Source organism: Micromys minutus (genome assembly GCF_963924665.1).
Source record: "Micromys minutus genome assembly, chromosome: 30".
Lineage (NCBI taxonomy): Eukaryota > Metazoa > Chordata > Mammalia > Rodentia > Muridae > Micromys > Micromys minutus.
Window position 1 is genome coordinate 7,849,578 of NC_137965.1, and position 19,088 is coordinate 7,868,665.

A 19,088-nucleotide genomic window follows, 5' to 3' on the forward strand; every position below is an offset into this window, starting at 1 on the left:
AGTCCAAGATATGTCTTGGCTAACCCCGTAAACTTGTAATAGGTTCTGCAAACAGATGTAAGTTTGTTTGGAAAATACAAAAAAAAAAAAAAAAAAAAAAAAAAAAAGCAGACAAATAAATAAGTAAATAAATAAATAAATAAACAAATAAACAAATACATAAATAAAGGTTTGGCAGATGGTGCTTCTGATAAGACCCCTGTTGAATGCTGAAGTCTGAAGACCTGAGTTTGAACCCTGGACCCCACATAAAGGTGAAAGGTGAGAATTGTCTCTACAAAACTGTCCTCCTCTGACTTCATGTGTGTACTGTCACCAGCACCCCAACACCACACATCACACACACACACACACACACACACACACACACACACACACAGAGTAAAAAATTTAAAGGTCAGCACCAACGGCCTATGTGTGTATATGAACATATAAGGACACTTGAGATTGTTTAAACAGCATTTAAAGACGATGCTAAGAAAATTGCATAAAATAAATATACCCCTTGGGTTTAGAACCGCAAACTCAACAGCCTCAGTAAGCTGAAATGGGATGAGTTGGCTAGCAGGTCGAGATTTATCTAAAATTAAAAAAAAAAAAAAAAAAAAAAAAAAAAAAAAAAAAGCGCTCTGTTCGCAGAGACCTAGAGTGCCTAGGGGGGCGTGACACACATTTTTGGACAATTTGAATAAAGGGCACGGGGCGTGCGCGCAGTGCCTAGTTTCGGGCTTCCAGAACGCACGACTGGTTCCGGGACTCCCGCACCGCACGGAGCCGGCGGCTGCGGGCTGGGAGGGCGCTTAGGGCTAGCGCTGATTGACCGGGCGCGCGGTCAGGTGACCCGAGGCGCCACGTTCTGGGAGCCCGGCCGGCTGTGGCTTCCCAGGCCGGGGCAGGGCCGATCCGGGAGCCGAGGGGGACCGGTCTCTCCGGGAGAGCAAAGTTGCAGGGCCGGGGCCCGGGCCCGGGGGCGCGCGAGCGGCCGGGCGGCGGGTCCGACCGGCAGGATCCACGGCTCCGAGGCCGGGCTGCCCGTTCGGGGAGACGCGAGCCCCTTCCCGGGGTGGCGGGCCGACCCTGCAGCGCCCCACCCTCGCTCTCCAACAAAGGGGCCGGCAGCGGCCGGGGGAGGACCGGGAGGAGGAGCCGGAGCCGCGAGCAGCTCTCGCACACAAAGTTGTGGAGTCGCCCTTCCCCGGAGGAGGGGAGCGGGCGGCGCCGCGCGCGGGATTTCTCCCGCCCAGGGCGGTGGAGGAGCCCCGGGCTCCCTCAGCCGATCGGGCGACCTCAGGGAGCGGCGCCCCCTTTCTTTCGGGTCATTCCAGTAGAGGGAAAACTCCAGCGTGCGCCTGCCCCCCCCCAACCCCCGCCTAGCGTCTGGACTGTTTTGTTTTTGGCGGAACTACCGGTTGGAAGATTGCACAAGTCGGGGGGGGGGGCGTTTCCAATCGGGTGTCAATTTTGGATTCCCCATCCCCCCCCCCTTTGGATCTTGTCGAGCTTTCCAGGTTTCATTGGGAAAAAAAAAAAAAAAAAAAGCAAAACCAAAATTCTTGTAACGTCCAACGCAAGCTCCACACGACCTGAACACGCCCAGAGGAGCCCTGGGGCCTCTGGGACTTGGCCAGCAGGTAAGCCCATGCATTATTGAAGCTTCTGGCTGGGTAATGTGACCGCAGTCCCCGAGGGAACGGGGCGGGGGCTGAAAGGAGGTGGGACCTTCCTGCAGTTACACCGCCGGGGTCCCGAAGTGGCTGTGGCCAACTTCTGCACTTTCACTAGAAGCTCGGCATCCTCTGCCTGGGCGGGAGAGAGCTGGGATGAGAAGGTGGGAATCTTTACTGCTCGCCAAGCTCTCAGTCTCCTAGGTCTAGTTTAATGCTGTTGCCTTGTCCCTCCCTGAGAGGAGAGGGTGTCTGTCGCCTGTCCGTTCATCGCCCTGAGCGGGGCAGCAGGACTAGCGATCTCCAAGAGGGGACGTGGCTTCTTCAGAGAGCTTGTCACACACCTCCGGTCCCGGGAAGGCGGGGCCCGGGCGGTGTCCGGGAGGAGAGGGTGGGGAGGGCAGTTGTGTGGAGGGAGGGATTGGGAAGGCTTCCTAGCCGGCCTCCAGCCCGGGGGCGTGCTCGACCTCTGTGTGGTTGCGGTTCCTGAGGGTGGGGCCCCAGTGTGGCGAGGTGGCCAGCTCCCTGCCTGCAGCTCTGGAGAGTCTGAGGGGGACAGGGGTATCTCATTGGTGCGCAGTCCCGCGCGGCTGCCTGCTTTTCCGGACTCTTGGCATCCCTCACTGCAACTGACAAGGTAATTCATGCCCTTCTTTGGCCTGGGTCTGAGGCTCTGCTTGCCCAAGGCCACTTAAAAAAAAAAAAAAAGAAAAAAGAAAAGAAAAGAAAACCAACAAAGAGCTAATTGTGGGCTGTGCAACTTTTAGAAGGCACATTGTTCAAAGAGACTTTTCGAGTCCCTACATTCCGACCGGGTGGCGTTCCAGGGTTATTTCAAGGGGAGGAGAAAAACGTGTGTGACTCTTCAGAACCTGGGACCCGCCTTTTTTTAAACCCCCAAGTGGGAGATCCTGGGTGTAATTCCGGGCCCCACTCTCTGGAGTCACAGAGGCAGCATCCTGTATTCTTCTAGCCTTCAGGTCACCCGGGTCACCAGGATCTGGAGAGGTGGGCTCTCCATGCATTTGAGTGGGAGGGTCTGCCGTGGCCAGAGCGCAGGAATTCCCTGAGAGATGGGATCTCTAGGGTGGCGCGGCAGCAGGCTCCTGCATTCCGTTGGAACTTGCCCTGGGCCTGTGAAGTCAGGCTGGACCCTCGGGGGCTGGCTGCTGGTGGGCTCCGGTGCCTGCCTGCAAGAGCTGGAGGAATTCGAAGCTCGTGGGTCGGTCAGTCCCGAGCACCAAGGCAGTGAGAAGCATGGGCCATTCCCGCTGAAGCTCCCCCCACCCCCAAGCGTTTATGAGACCTCTGAGATAGCTCTTTAACTCTCCTTTGGGTGTTTACCCAAAATTTATTGCGCCGCTAAACAGCATTTACCGCTGTGGCATGAACCTTCCCTGGAGCGTTTCCTCAGCGGTCTCCTTAAGCTGTTCCTAGGCTTCCCTCTCCCTTTTCTCAAGCATTCCTAGCTTTTGATGACTTGTGACTGCTGTTTGCAGGACTTGGCTTTCCTCCCCAGCTGCTTGGTTGAATATTCCTTTATGATGACACCTTTTGAATGATGCATATTCTTGAACTTTTGCCTGTTAAAGCCACCACCCCTGGCGTTCTTTTCTGATCTGACAAGAGAAACGTCCACTCTGAAGGGGGAACTGGCCCCTGTGCTGTGGCGTGTGTGGGTTTCAGTGGGGAAACACTCGGTAAACGGCACCAGCTGTCCTTTGAAGGGAAGAGAATGGGCAGCAATTGTATAGAGCCCCTGAACAACCTCCGGGTCATTCGCCTCCGGTTTCTCCCTAACCCCGGTGTGTGTGGCACCTTCCATTCCACGGGTGTGCATGGAAGTGGAGCCTCTTTGGGACACATTGTTACTAAGAAAACGTTGATTCTATCCCCGTGTAACTCCAACGCTGGTTATAGTTGTGGTAGCATTTTGTTTCTGTTATTTTGGGAAAGGGTTTCACTATATGGTCTAGGCTGGCCTTGAACTGACGCCCCTCCTGCTTCAGCCTCCGAAGTAGTTGGGGTTATAGGCGCGCGCCACCACGCCTGGTTTGCGTCTGGGATTTTGGAAGGAGGTATCTTTAAATTCTTCAACTCAACATGAAGCTCCTGGGACATTTATGGCAACAGGAGTTGGTGGCTGTTAAATGACTTAAAGGACCTTTTCTTAGTGTGTTCCTCCTCATTCTTTTCTAGTTCGTTGATTTTTTTTTTTTTTTTTTTTTTTTTTTTTTTTTGTCCTGACATGCTTTTGCAGCATAGTAGGATCTGCATTATTAAGAAGAGAAGATTGGAAAGATCATCCCAAGGAAAATGACAGAATCAAACATTAGGTGAAGAAGCATTATTGGTCCTATGTAAACGAAACCTGTATACAAGTTAACTTTTTCTCAAAATAAATTGGTGACATTGTGTGTGTGTGTGTGTGTGTGTGTGTGTTTGTGCACATTTTTGAAAGGTGGCTCTGTGGTTAAGAGAGAGCCCAAGTTCCCTTTCTTATGTCTGTTTCTGGCCTCCTTGAGCACCAGGTACACACATGAGGTGGATGTTTACTTATATTTAAAAATGCACTTTTAGATATTTATTTATCATGTGTGGTGATCAGGCTTAGGGGCCAGTCCCTTCCTAATATAGTGGAAAAGTCTTGGAGAATCCTAACCGTGGAGGTCCCTGGAGAAAGCCAGGTGTGAAGTAGAACCCTGGACTTGTCTTTCAAAGGAACTTCATTCCAGGAAAGAGACTTTTTCATAGGCAACTGGGATTTCCCATAATTAAATGTTTACATATTCTCTGGACAAGATTTTGGTTCTCTAATGCACTGAAGATACACGTAAAAGCTTAGCAGATCTTTCATACTTTCAAAATAGGAATATATTCACTTTTGATTATATCCTTTGTGAGGAGGTGTTTCCCAAACCCTGGGTCTCATGTAGCCCAGGCTGGCCTCAAACTCTCCGTATAGCAGAAGGTGGCTTTAAACATTGGCTTCCCCAGCTGGAGTTACTAGTCCACTCCTGGCAAAAGCTGCTTGGCAACGGCCAGGCTACCAGCCTTCTTCCCTGGTTACTTGTGACTTTAATTTTGTTTTGATAGTTCTGAGGATCAAACCCAGAACCAGGCCCACCCAGGAAAGCACACCACCACAGAGTCACATCTCCAGCCCTTTTAGTTTATTTTCAATTTTTAGACAGGTAGCCTAGACTGGTTTGGGATTTACTCTGTAGCTCAGGCTAGCCTAAAATTTTGGGAACCTTCTTTCTTCTGTCTCAGAAGTGCTGGGACTAACAGCTGTGAGTCAGTATACCCAGGCCTGTAAATTCTTAATAAACATAAAGCTATAATAAACATTTAAGAAGTTATTTAATGTCCTACAAAGTCTGGGAGACGGATGGGTCAATCCATATTTTGAGAGGAAATGGTGCTTAAAGCTTTAACGACTTACCGCTGTTCCTTTGCTTCAGCCACTTTGCCTCCTGCTTTGCTCTTATTAACGGTCTCCACTCATTTCCTGACTTGCAGAAAGGAAAGTTGTTATACTGCATGCTGCTCATATTCGTGTAAGAAAGTAGTGCTATATGCCACAGTGATTGGATGCTGAGTAATGGGACACACTACTGTTACACAAATACGAAATTTAAAATAACAACATAGTACAATTCATTCCTTGAAGTAAGGATTGAGGCTGGAGAGATGGCTTCTTGGCTCGAAGCACTTCTTACTCTTACAGAGGCCCTGGGTTCCTTTCCTAGCACCCACAGTGGGTGGCTCACAACTACCTACCTGTAACTCCACTTTTAGGGAATGGAACACCGTCTTCTGGCTTTCACAGGCATCAGGTACTAACATGTTCACACAGAAATGCATGCAGACACTCATATGTACACATAAAAATAATTTTAAAATTATAAATCAGAAACCACTAAAGAATTGAATGGTCCCTTACTATCTAGAAAGAAACCCAAATTCTGAATTTCTTTTTCTTTTTTTTTTCCTTTTTGTTTGGGGAGGGGTGGTCATAGAGGTCTCACTTGGCAGTTCAAGCAGACCTAGAACCCTCAGTGATCCTGTGATCTCAGGGATTACAGACAGACATGAACCCCCTTGCCTGGCTCTGACACTTATTTTAGTGTGTGAATTAGACTTTTTCTGCAGATTACTGTTCGGGTGTCTTTTTTTTTTTTTTTTTAAGATTTATTTATTCATTATATATAAGTGCACTGTAGCTGTCTTCAGACACACCAGAAGAGGGCATCAGATACCATTACAGATGGTTGTGAGCTACCATGTGGTTGCTGGGATTTGAACTCAGGACCTCTAGAAGAGTAATCAGTGCTCTTAACCACTGAGCCATCTCTCCAGCCTACTCCTAAGTAATGATTAAGTTAATTGACATTGGGGCACTCTTAAAGGGGTCTGTGGTCAGGAAGAGACAGATGCTGAATTTAAAACTTGAACTTTGCTCCTTTCTAGACAGTGTGATCCGGGAAGCTCGGGAGCAGAATAGAATAGTACTTGCTGTCATTCTGAATGAATGGTTGCTACTGCAGGGCAGAACTTCATTTCTTTAGACCCTGGAGATATTTCCTACAGTTACTGAAGATTGGATTGTCTTATCTGCGTGGCACCCGTGTGCGTCAGAGTTGGTTTGATGATCCTTCTAGAATAAAGTTTGTGTCAGTGGGCAACAGTGGCTGTCTACATTTTTATGTATCTACAAGACACCCCATCCCTGAGATCCAGATCCGTGTTTCCAAATGCTGCCTTTCCTTTTCTGTGTCTCAGAAGCAACACATTCCTGAGAACATTCCATCTAATGTTCTCCCTCAGTGGTTCCCAACCTAGAGGTAGTTCATCCACTTCTGAATTACCCAGTGCCGGCTGAGTCATTCAGCATGTTAGTATCCTGTATCTCTAATGCCAGGGCTGTGCCTGAGTCTATTGATCTGTTATTTCATATCCTGCGTATCCGTCTAGTCCATTGACGCCATAACATTATAAACATTGCTTATAATATTAACAGTATTATAACAGAAAGATTAGCATAACAGATACAGGGCTGCCCGTGTTTTCTTTATAATGTTTATATCCTCTGCCCCTGTGTATCTTTGCATATATGCGCATACATATCGATGCTCATATATAAATGCACAGACATTGAAGATCCTGTCAGGCCTCACTATTTCATCACGTCCCCTACAATGGAAGATATTCTCCTACCTAATAAAACTGTTAACTAGTCCTGAAGTTGATCATGGGTGTGATAATTTTGCCTGAAGTAAACTTTAAGATGTTTTATCTGAAAATTCTGAGTTCAACCCAGAATAGTATTTGGCGCTCAGGTCTCTTTCGTCTTGTTTAATCCATGAAGAAGTTCCCTTTCTTCAGGTCTTTTGTTTGAGTGACATTGGGCCTGTGGGGTGTGTGTGTGTGTGTGTGTGTGTGTGTGGTGTTCGTGTGTATTAATTTGGAGGCCAGAGATTGTCGTAGTGTGTTTCCTTCTAATGTTTCCACCTCATTTCTAAGACAGGATCCCTCATGGAACCAGGAGCTCACTGACTGACTGTGACCCTTCTGTTTGTAGCTCGTAGTTAGAAACAAGTGCTGACGCATGCCCCATAACCTGCTTTCCTCTTTCCTTTTTATGAAATGTGGGTACGGGGGAACCAAAGTCAGGTCCCCAATGCTCTTTATCCACACTCTCCTAATTCCCTAGGCCTTTTGTTTTGATAACATTTGTCTGCCCACAATAAGATGCATGTTTGGTACCCTGACAGAGATGCTCTCTCTACAGATGGCGCACTGTGATTCCCATTTATCACTTGAGGCCCCACAGATGCAGAGAAGAGATGAAAATTTTCCATTCGGCATCTCCTTACTCATGACCTAAGCCCTTTAATGAGCTAGCTCACCGCTCTAATCTACCGCAGTCCTCCGTACTTCCTGAGTTACTCTGGCCTTCTGATGAGCCGAGCCACGGTGTGAGTGGGCTTATGTCACCTCTCTGGTTGTCATTGTCCTCAGACAGGCATCAAAGGCTTTCTAGGAATCTTTGGCCCCAGTTTCCTTCCTCACCTGTGTGATGCACTTCCTCTTGGCTCACGGCTGCCCCAAAAGCAGGACTCAACCACCCCCTCCTCCCCTCAGTTCTTAGAGATGCTAATATTTCACACACCAAGCTCTTCTCTTTTCTACTTCCCATGTGGCTAGTGAACTTCTTCCTCTCTTTGCAGGGATGGGCCCAAATGTCATTTCTTCAAGAAGGCCTCCTCAATGGCCCAGGGCAGGTCACGTTTGTCCATTTTATGCCTTTGTTTTGCTGTCAACCGTCAGGGTTGTAATGCAGTAATTCATTCTATAGGGAATTTCTTTCTATCTGGGAGGCTTACTGTTCATAAGCCTCATGGTGGAAGAGGCTGTGCTAAATAAAGCCTTACATGGCATAGGCTCAGTAAGCTTTACTGGTCGCTATATAACTGTGTATTAGACTGTATGGGGCTGGGCTATGGCTGAGTGGTTAAGTACTTGCCACTCCATCCCTGTACCTGTGCCAGTGCCTGGCAGATTTGGCAGCCTGTTTGTCATCCTAACACTTGGAATGTAGATTTAGGAGATTCCCCAGGGTTCAAAAAGAGACCCTGCTTTAACATAAAAGGTAGAGAGCAGCAGTTGAGGCAGGCACCCAAGTGTCAACCTCTGAGCTCTACATGCACACACACATACACACACACACACACACACACACACACACACACACGCACGCACACACACACATGCACATACAGACACATGCCAGAGGCAACGAAAAGAAGATAAGGAATATGTTTCTGTATTTCTCGCCATCCACACTTTCTCTTTTCCTCCTAGGTATTCATGCTAGCCTGGGCCATTATTCCGAGTTAGTCTTCAGAAGAGGATCTGGGAAAGCCTTTGGATTATATTGAAACTCACCCAAGATGGCCAAGTACGGGGACCTTGAAGCCAGCCCGGACGATGGGCAGAATCAATTCAGTGATATCATTAAGTCCAGATCTGGTGAGTAATGGAAGCCCTCTGCTGGGGATCTTCCTTTATGGGCTGTGTCGAAGACCGAGAGTTCTTAGCTTGTTATGCATTGTTCTTGTTAGGCAGACTTCTTCTGAGACTTCTGCCTCATGACTGTTGCTCTGTCAGAGGCAACATCCAGCCTCTGGATGGCCTTAGCTTACTCTCCCAATCTGCTTTGGTTACATTGCTTTACTGGGAGAAACTCCTGCCTGCAGCCTGATACCACTCGGTCACGATGTCAGTGAGATGGACGATTACACTTTCCCTTGTTCCCTGAAAATGGGAAGCAATTACATGCTTAGAGTAGAGGATACCATAGTTTCTGACAGAAAAGCAATTTTCTTGTGGTGGGATTCTGTAACCTTCTGCCCACCTACCGCATTGCTGTTGGATGCTAATACTGGCATGTAACCTTCTCTTTCCCTTTTCAAATGCCAACTTCTAAAGTTCCCCTGATGTGATCAAATCTGGCAGACCAAGACAGACGGATGACTTTCATGTGAACATTTGGATTGGAGGGCTTTGGATGCCGCCCCGCCCCCAGCTTATTTTATAACCACTGCTTTTCAATTCTGGTTCTCCAAATGGAATCGACTGGGGAGTTTTTACACATGCAGATGTGTTGGATCCACTCCAAACCCACTGCATGAAAATTTCTGTATTTTTAAAGAGCTTCAAACATGGTTCTGAGACAGGCTCAAAGGGGAGATATTTTTGAGCAAGCATGGCCTTTCTGAGCTCGGAAAATTAATATAGAGTTCTGTCCTGGCTTCGAACATTGTCCTTTTGTAACTCCAATATTATAAACGGTTACCTCCTGTGTCACATCATCATTATCACCATCATCACCACCATCATCATCATCATCAAATAGGACTCAGAGGTGATATTTTCTATTGGAAATGTCTGTGTGTTATGGTAAGAGCTCATTTCTTAGTTGAAACTACTAAAATTCATGTAGGAAATGAGATCTCAGTAGGATATGCGTTTCCCTTCATGATGCTGGTGGTGCTTGGTTGGTATAATGTCCAGCTGTTGTGGATGCAGCTGTGGCTATGCAGTGGTTTTTGTAGCTTTAAGGACTCTTTGGGAGGTGCTTTTCCAGCATGTTCTGTGGTGTATGCACTGTGAAGGGTACTCCGAGAAGGCTGTGTTCTCTTAAATTTCATTTTAAGGGTGCTGACTTCATATTTAGAAATGTGGAAAGTGTCAGGAATGTGGAAGAGAGACTGTTAGATATCTCTCTATGTCTCAATTTCCATGAATTGTGAGGACTGGTGATCCTTAGTATCTTTCTGAGACAACCTCTGTTACGTGAAGACCTTGGATTTTGGGTTAGGAAGGTGGCTCTGTGGGTAAATACTGCAGAAGCCTAGTGATCTGAGCTCAGACCTCAGGACCCAGTAAAGAAAGGTAGGAGACAACTCTTTCCACAGAAACTGTCCTCTTACTCCTTATGTGCACAATGGCATATATGTGGATACACATGTACAATAATAAATAAAATAGACTAAAAAAAAAAGACTTTAGATACTTATCACTGGTTCTCTGTCTTTGTCCATTAGAAAATAGTTATTATGTGAAATTTTAACTTTTAGAGTATGTATTGAGTATCCACACTTCCAAACCATTCCTTAAATTTAAAATGGCTATTTATAAAAGCTAATAAGGTCCATACACTGCCTTATAATAATTTGTTACAGTGTATATATTTTGGTGTTAAGGATTATTTGCTTAAAAAATATCATGGTGGTTTGAATCGGTATAGCCCCCATAGATTCAGTGGTGGCTCTTAGGGAGTGGCACTTATTAGGAGGTATGGCCTTGTTGGAAGATGTGTATCACTGTTGGGGGAGGGCTTTGAGCTCTTCTATGCTCAAGCGACACCCAGTGTGGTACACAGTCTATGAGGCCTGTGGATTAAGATGTAGAACTCTCAGCTCCTCCAGCACCATGTCTGCCTGCATGCTGCCATGCTCCTCACCATGATGATAATGGACTAAGCCTCCCAGCCTGTAAGCCAGCCCTAATTAAGTATTTTCCTTTATGAGAGTTGCTTTGGTCACGGTATCTCTTCACAGCAATAAAACCCTAAGTAAGACAAATATTGTTACATTTATTTATTTGTTTATGTGTACGTGTGGGTTGGATGCCCATGCCACAGCAGGTCTATGGAGGTCAGAGGACAAATTCTGGGCTTTAGCTTTCTGTGATGCGCCTTGTGCATTCAGATTAAATTCAGGTCGTGTTGCTTGCCGAGCCATCTTGCTGACCTACTGTACTGCTTTTATAATAGGGAACATCAACTGGTTGAATGACTCTGGTTTATAGAGTTTCTTCCTAGGCAGAAAATATAAATGTACATTTAAGAAGTTGACTGAAAGGGGTGGGGGAAGGGAAGGAGGAGGGAAAGGGGATAACATTTGAAATGTAAATACAGAGAATATCCAGGAAAAAAAAAAAAAAAAGAAGTTGACCATAGTATTGTTTATAACAGAAAAAAAAAAAAAAAAAAAAAAGAAAGAAAGAAAGGTAGATACCATAAATATCCAACTTGGGCACAAGAGTGTTTAGAAATGACCACCAGTTCTTAGGTTGTTACTGTTTTATTTAAGGCCCATGTTCTCAGTCAGATAACTCTAGAAATAGCTAGGAACTTACTGTTTCTTTACTGGGATCACACAGCTGTGTGTATTATGCAGAATCCCAGTGGAGGTAATTAAGTTAGCACATGACTGAAGTAGTTATGTGTTCATAAGAAGAGATGACATTGAGGTGTGTGTATGTGTATCAACGTTACAAACTTGGGGGATGCTGTTGATATGTTGTTACGTGATTATGAAACAGGAGGCTGTTGATGTGAAAAGTACCTTTTAAGAGATTCCTGGTGGGAGCTGGGAGATGCCTCAGTGGTTAAGAGCATTTGTTGCTGTTCCAGGTGACCTGGGTTCATTCCCAAAACCTATATGGTGGCTGTAACTTCAGTTTACATGATGGTAACTTTACAGATGGTAACTTATCCATCTATAACTTCAGTCCCAGAGTGGCTGATGTGCTCTTCTAACCTCGGGGACTGCAGACACTTGCACGGTGACCAAGCATCCAGGCAGGCGAAACACTCATCCACGTAAATAACAAAATAAATAAAAAGTCAATGGTCTTGGTGACACACAGCTGGTACCCTATCACTTGGGAGCCTGGAACAGGGGGATTTTGAGTTCGATACCAACCTGGGCTATGAGACTTTTGCCTACAAGATAAGAATTAACAAAGATGTGAGATAGATAGATCCAAGCATCCTCTTGGCATCTGGGATAGTTGTTTTTCTTACTGCCCATGTGTGTTTTCCAAAACCGCTTGATGAACCTGTATCGCTTAGTTCTTCACATTTTTGAGAACTCTCAGATTGCTGGTAGCATTTTACTGCCCGTGTTATGACTGTCCCCTCCCTTTGAGTGGCACCTACTTCAAAACACGGCAGAAAATGTAGCTGCTGCATAGATGAGATATGAATCACATTCCTCTGCCCTGATTGTGTTGCAGAAGCTGGCAGATAAATTTGGATTTGAATGGGTCTGTGAGTCATCTTTTTTTTGGCTCTCTGGAAGGCATACTCTTGCTTTCTGTTTATGGCAAATGCTTAGTACACAGGGTATCATCTCAGGATACTCCAAAGTTTACGAATTGTTATGAGGCTTTTAGGAGTCTAGATTAAATAGTCAGATGACCCATATGCAGAAAATAAAATTGAAAGATCCTTACTGGGTATATGCCATGCTGCATAGAAGGTTTCTAGTCTTCAAGAAGAAATATTTGCCCTGTATCTGTTGCCTGTTTATAATCCCACCATTTGGGAGGTGGAGATAGGAGAACTAGGCCATTAAAAAAAAAAAAAAAAAAAAAAAAGACCATAGCAACATAAAAGGAAAGAGAACTCCAGTGTGGGGGCTCATGCCTACAATCATACTATCTGGGATCTAGCCTGGGCAATTTAGGGAAATCTCATCTCATGGAAACACCCCCACCTGTTACAAAGAAATAGTTTTCTTTCTTTCTTTCTTTCTTTTTTTTTTTAAAGATTTATTTGCTAATTTTATGTATGCGAGTACACTGTCGCTGTCTTCAGACACACCAGAAGAGGGCAACAGGTCCCATTACAGATGGTTGTGAGCCACCATGTGGTTGCTGGGATTTGAACTCAGGACTTCTGGGAGAACAGTCCGTGCTTTTAACCGCTGAGCCATCTATCTCTCCAGCCCCCAAGGAATAGTTTTCTATGGGAGAATTAAAAGACAGAAATAAAATTAAGAATTTTTTATGTGCATATAATGTGTTTTGATCAAATTGCCTTAAATTCCCCTCTCTTGGGATTCCTCATGTCCTCCTTATAGTTTGATCCAATCCCATGTACTCTTTTAATTAATTTTTGAAACAGGGTATGGTGGTTACTTTTGAGTTAATTTGACACAGGCTAGAGTCATCTGAAAGGCGGGAACTTCAGTTGAGAAAATGCCTCCATAAGATAGATCTAGCTGTAGGGTATTTTCTTCATCAGTGACTGATGCGGGAGGGCCCAGCCCGTTGTAGATGGACCATTATTCATGGGCAGGTGGTCCTGGATTCTATAAGAAAGCAGGCTGAGCAAGCCATGAAAAGCAAGCCAGTAAGCAGCGCCCCTCTCTGGTCTCTGCATCAGCTCCTGCCTCCACGTTCCCGTCCTATATTGATTTTCTTTGATGGTGGACTAGGATGTGGAAATCTAAGCCACAGAAACGCTTTTTCTCCCCACCTTGCCTTTTGGTCACGGTGGTTCATCACAGTAATAGTAACCCACACTAAGACATAAGGTCTCACTATGTAACTGTGGCTCGCCTGGAATTCACTATGTAATAGACCAGGCTGGCTTCAAACTCACAGAGATCCACCTGCCTCTGCCTCCTGAGTGCTGGGATTAAAGGCACATGTGCCACCATACCTAGCCTTTATTTTTTAAAGTAGGTCTTTGAGAATTTCATACAACATATTCTTGTCATATTTTTCCCCCTTTTAAATCTCTTAGATCTACCCCTCCTTTCCTACCCACACAAATTTGTTTTGTTTGTTTATTTATTTTAAATACAATGAATCCAGTTTGTGTTTCCACATACTCTTGAATGGCTGGCTATCCCCTGGTGTGGCTCTATTGACCAACCCCGGGTGGTGATTTCAATGACAATGACTCCCTTAGGCTCATGTATTTGAATACAAAGTCCCAGGTTAATGGAACTGCTTGGGCAGAATCTGGAGCTTTTTGCTCATGTTGGAGGAGTTGTATTACTATCTTAAGTTGTGTCCTGGCTGGTTTTGTGTCAACTTGACACAAGTTGGAGTTATCACAGAGAAAGGAGCCTCAGTTGAGGAAATGCCTCCATGAGATCCAGCTGTAAGGCATTTTCTCAACTAGTGATCAAGGGGGGAGGGCCCAGCCCATTGTGGGTGGAGCCATCCCTGGGCTGGTAGACCTGGGTTCTATAAGAAAGCAGGCTGAAAAAGCCAGGGGAAGCAAGCCAGTAAGTAACATCCCTCCATGGCCTCTGCATTAGCTCCTGCTTCCTGACCTGCTTGAGTTCCAGTCCTGACTTCCTTTGGTGATGAACAGCGATATGGAAGTGTAAGCTTAATAAACCCTTTTCTCCCCAACTTGCTTCTTGGTCTTGATATTTTGTGCAGGAATAGATACCCCGACTAAGACAAGTTGTTCATGAGATTTGTAATTGTGTGTCTAAAAGCTATTTTTGCCATCTGAATAGAGATACGTAGCACAGAGTTCTTGCATTCCGCCAGGACTCACTGGGGATGACAAGGGGATGAAGAACCCAGAAAAACTGGGATTTTGTCAGCTATGCTCATTCGTGTAGCTCAGTGTGTTTCTTATATACAGCTTAGCAGCGAGGTGGGCTTCTCACATGTATCTGGAAATAGAGGTGTGTTTAGCTAGGCTGGCTGGGAACGGTCACTGTAAGGGAACAGTCTTTAAGACTGTAAACATTAGAGGAATTGGGGAGTTCTGGAAGACATTTTCTGTGTACACTATCAAGATCTGCAATCCAATCTGAAGAAGGTTTTGCTTTTCCTCTGAGTCCCACAGCCAGGGAAGCTGAGGCAGGATTGTCACCTTGTCAACAACACACTCACTCTGGGTTTCACTTCCTACATTAAGTGATCTGGTCTAGGTTCTGGGATACTTTAAAGAACACAAGACACACACTTTGTGGTTACCTTAGATGTGAGCAATGCTGAGAAAAAAACAAACAAAAAACCGGAGGGCTTGTGGCCGCAGGTCACTTAGTAAGAGTGCTGGCCTAGCAATCATGAGGCTCTGGGTTCAATCCCCACCAACACGTAAACATGTCGTGGTGGTTCACATCAGTAAACCCAGTGCTCAGGATGTGGAAGCGGTAGGGCCAGGAGTTCAGGGTTACCGTCAGTTTGTTGGGGCACACTGACACCCCGTCTCTACATGATACCCTGTCTCAAAAACTGGCAAACCAACCAGACAACCCCACCCCCAACCCAATAAAAAAAAAACAAAATGGAAAAATGAAGAGGTCTAGAAAGCATGTTATGCCTACGGGGTTAGGGTTTGGGGTTGCTGACAGTAAGCCTTCAGGGGCCATTAAAGCACTTGTGATACGGTCCTGGGTTGTGGGTATCTTAGTGGCAGCTTAATCTGCATAAGCTGGAAAACTTAACAGGTTTGTAAAGATGGTAGTCCAAGAATAATTGTCAGAAAAAGCATGTTACTGGTGGAGTGTGTGCTTTATTAACTTCTCTTTGGGACATGATGAAATATGAAATAATAGGCTGGGTATGGACACACATACACACACACACACACACACACACACACACACACACGCACGCACACGCACGCACACTTTGCTCTCAGGAGGCAGAGGTGTGCAGAGCTGTATCCCAGGCTTCACAGTGAGTAATCGATCAGCCAGAGCTACAGAAGGCGCCCCTATCTAAGAAAGGAAACAAGACAGTGGCTAACAACATGGATCTTGGTGTATGTAAAATCGAAGGTCAGCCTCACTTCTTCTAGAGTTAGTTGGTGACTAACGTTCATTAAAGTTTGTGACATTGAGTAAATCCATCATCTTTACTTGGTCCCAGGGATGCTGAGGGTTTTAGCTCAGATCTCCCTGAGAACAGCAGATTCTCGGCCCTGTAGTGTGTCAGTGAACACGAGAGGCTCAAAAGCTGAGGAGATTAGAGCCGCAGAGTCTTCCCTGGGAGAGGGCCATTTGTAAAAGGCATTGGTTAGGTCAACTCTACAGTGCTGTGTGGTTTGATCCTGAAAACAAAACCAAGCCAAAAAAAAAAAAACCCAGCCACAAATAGGAAACCCTTGGATGGGCTGAGGAGAGGGCCGTGTAGCTCAGTTGGTAGAGTGCTGGCTTGCCTAGCATGCGCTGAGCCCTGGATGGCGGCATAAACCTGTAAGGAGGACCAGTAGTTCAAGGTTATCCTTAACCACATAGGAAGTCAAGGCCAGCCTGGGGTATGTGAGGCCCTGTTTTAAAACTAAAGGCATCACTGGTTAAGAGCACTTGCTCTTTCAGAGGACCATACTTCAGTTAGGAGCACACATATTGTGCAGGTCACAACTGCCTGGTATGCCAGTGACAGAGGATCTGACATCTTCTGCCTCTGTGGGCACTAGCACTAGTGACATACCTGCACATGCATTTACACACCTGCACACGAATTTACATACATGCACACACATTTACATACAGGTACATGCATTTACATACATGTACACGCACATTTATATACTTGTACTGCACAATCATTTGCATACATGTACACACATTTACATGTATGTAAATGAAAAGAAAACCATTAAACAAAAACAAACACACTGAAGAAACTTTGGAACTCTAGTATAACAGTTTTATCGTTTTTTTTTCCTTACCTCCATAGTTCATTCTTTTTTTTCTTCCTTCCTTCCTTCCTTCCTTCCTTCCTTCCTTTTTCCTCAGACTCACAGATATTCACCTGCTTCTGCCTCCCACGTGCTGAGACTAAAAGCTTGCTTCACTGTGGCTGGCTGCCTCTTTGTTTTTTTGTTTTTGTTTTAAAATCAAATTTTGGGTTCTAACTGTTGAGGAAATTAGAGCCCATGCCAAGCTGAGCCTGTGATGTGGTTCCCAGCCTTTAATGATAGCATCTTAGAGGTGATGCTGATGCTGATTCCTAATCTTACATTTAGCATCTCGCTCCTACCATCTGCATCCCCTGAGCAAATGAAGTGGTAAGAGGTCGGTTCTCACTTCGGCACGTTCACAGGTGGCAATCAAAAACCATGGAGGGTCACTTGCTATGCCAGTGTCTCCTCTGCTTCCGTAGGACCTTCCCAGGCCTTTGCACATCCCCCTTTCCCTTCATCATTGTCTGGTTCCCTGATATTTACATCGATGCTGAAATACAGCCGTCACTGAGTGGCCTTCTCTGTTGACTTCGGGAAGTCATGCTTCGTGCTTTGTGTTTTTGTTATTGACCGACACTTTCTTTATTCTTCTTTTCTTCATTTTCTTCTTCTCTTTCTGTATTTATTTGAGAAAAGGGCTTGCTTATATCCTAGTCTGATTCCCCTGCCTGCCCCAGCCTCCCAAGTGCTGGGGTTTTAGGTGCACATGCCACACCCTACTTAGTGACTTAGTCACCCTGTGCCGTATCGCTGCTTGTGGGTTCTCCGTGTTTCCCTCCTCACTGTCTGGTACTTTGCTTGCATCCTGTACTTTCAGATATATTTGTCAGTGCAGCTTAAGCCCATTGGGGAACCAATACACCTCTGGCACCAAGCCCAGGGCACGGTGGGACTGTAGCCAAGTGATAAGTACTTACCCAATGGAAAAGGTTCCATGGCTTGAACATTCAGGCGCTGGGATTTGAATTCAGGTTCAGGTTAGACTGGGGAAGCCTGGAGTCTGAACTCTGCACAGCCTTCTTGTTCACAAGGCACTTCATCCTGTGGCTGCCGGGAGGGCCATTATTTTATGATCAGATCTGCTCCTTTTGCCCAGTGTTAACTGCACAGGCCCTTTCTGTCTCCTTGCAGCCTACTGGGCTGAAGTCTGGAGCTGCCTTTGGTTTTTCTGGTGGTATCGTAGCCCACATAAGAGGCAGGACCTGATACTCCTTGGCTGCCCTTCATTTCTGGCTGTGTTCTGTCATTCTTTCGGGAGTTGACAAAGGGGATAACACTGGAGGACAGGCAGTCCTTGGGGCGGGAGATGAGAGACTGTCACTGCTTCTGACACGGATTTTCTTTCTCTCTTCCTCTGATCGCTCTTCAAGGCTTTTAACTCGCTGGCAAAGAAGGTAGGGTTTCAGATACCCTGACATCAGGAAGGCCCTGGTCTGGTGCCCAGAGAGGTAACTGGGCTTTCGAGATGTGTTAGGGGGAAGGCAGAGGAGCCCTTGAAACCAAAAGAAAGCCAGTTCCTTTGCTGATGGTTTACACTAGGTTACATTATAGCAAGGTTCCTGAAAACATGCCCTGTGATGTCTGGTGTAAATTACAGCTTCCCAACAAGGTCCAGCATGAGGGAAAGGATGAGAGAAAGGTTGGCTTTTTCCCTTGACCTTTCAGAAGGTCCCCTCCAGACAACACAGTGGCTAAGTTGCATTTGGGGGGTGAGTGGGCTGCTTTTTAAACCATTTTGCATTTATAGTAGTATCTGTGAGAGGTTTTTCTCCACAGTTTAAGGAACTATGAACAAACAATTCTTGTTCCTCCTGAAACTTTCCTTAGCTGAAATATTTGTGCTTTGAAGAAGGGAAGCCTTTTAGCTGGCTTGGTGTTTTTCCACGAGCCCTTGGGACTTGCCTTGAGGGACAGACAGGGACCCTGGTGGAAACTTAAGTCTGTTAGAGAACAGCAATCCTTGGACCGAGCAAAAAGTCTTGCCTGTGTTTTCGTGGCACGAGGCTGAGGAGGAGTGATCTAAGATCCTGTCCGTGCCAATATTCTAGCAGAGGCGGTGTTCATTATATAGACCGGACTGAAAACTCAATTTGATTGAACCTTATTTGAACCTTATTTGAACCCAGAAGTTTGAACTCGATGCTGATATCATGATTTTCCTGGAAACAAGGGAATATGGGAGGTTATGCAGGCGGTGGTAAACATGGGTTAATGTTTAATCTAAAGCAGTGGAGATTGGGATGCATGTAGCTAGAGTCCCTCCTTCTTACACTGTGTGGACAAATACGCATTTACTATGTTTTGATAAGCATTGGTTTTTTAATTAAAACTGCTGACTGAGAGCTATGTTCAACTCAAAGGTTGGAATGTGAGGCAGTGTGAGATTTTGTACACGTATG

General features: G+C 45.7%; 1 protein-coding gene across 1 annotated transcript in view; it reads left to right on the top strand.

Annotated features, from left to right (window-relative positions):
- Nucleotides 1-1,494: 1,494 nt before the first annotated feature.
- Nucleotides 1,495-19,088, top strand: part of UTRN (utrophin) — a gene marked incomplete at its 3' end in the record, with an annotated part of 456,405 nt that continues 438,811 nt past the window's right edge. The window contains exons 1-2 of the mRNA XM_080941517.1: nucleotides 1,495-1,631; nucleotides 8,532-8,699. Of these exons, the coding sequence (XP_080797643.1) occupies nucleotides 8,621-8,699 (79 nt within the window). The 5' untranslated portion in view covers nucleotides 1,495-1,631; nucleotides 8,532-8,620. The remainder of the gene's footprint in view (nucleotides 1,632-8,531; nucleotides 8,700-19,088) is intronic.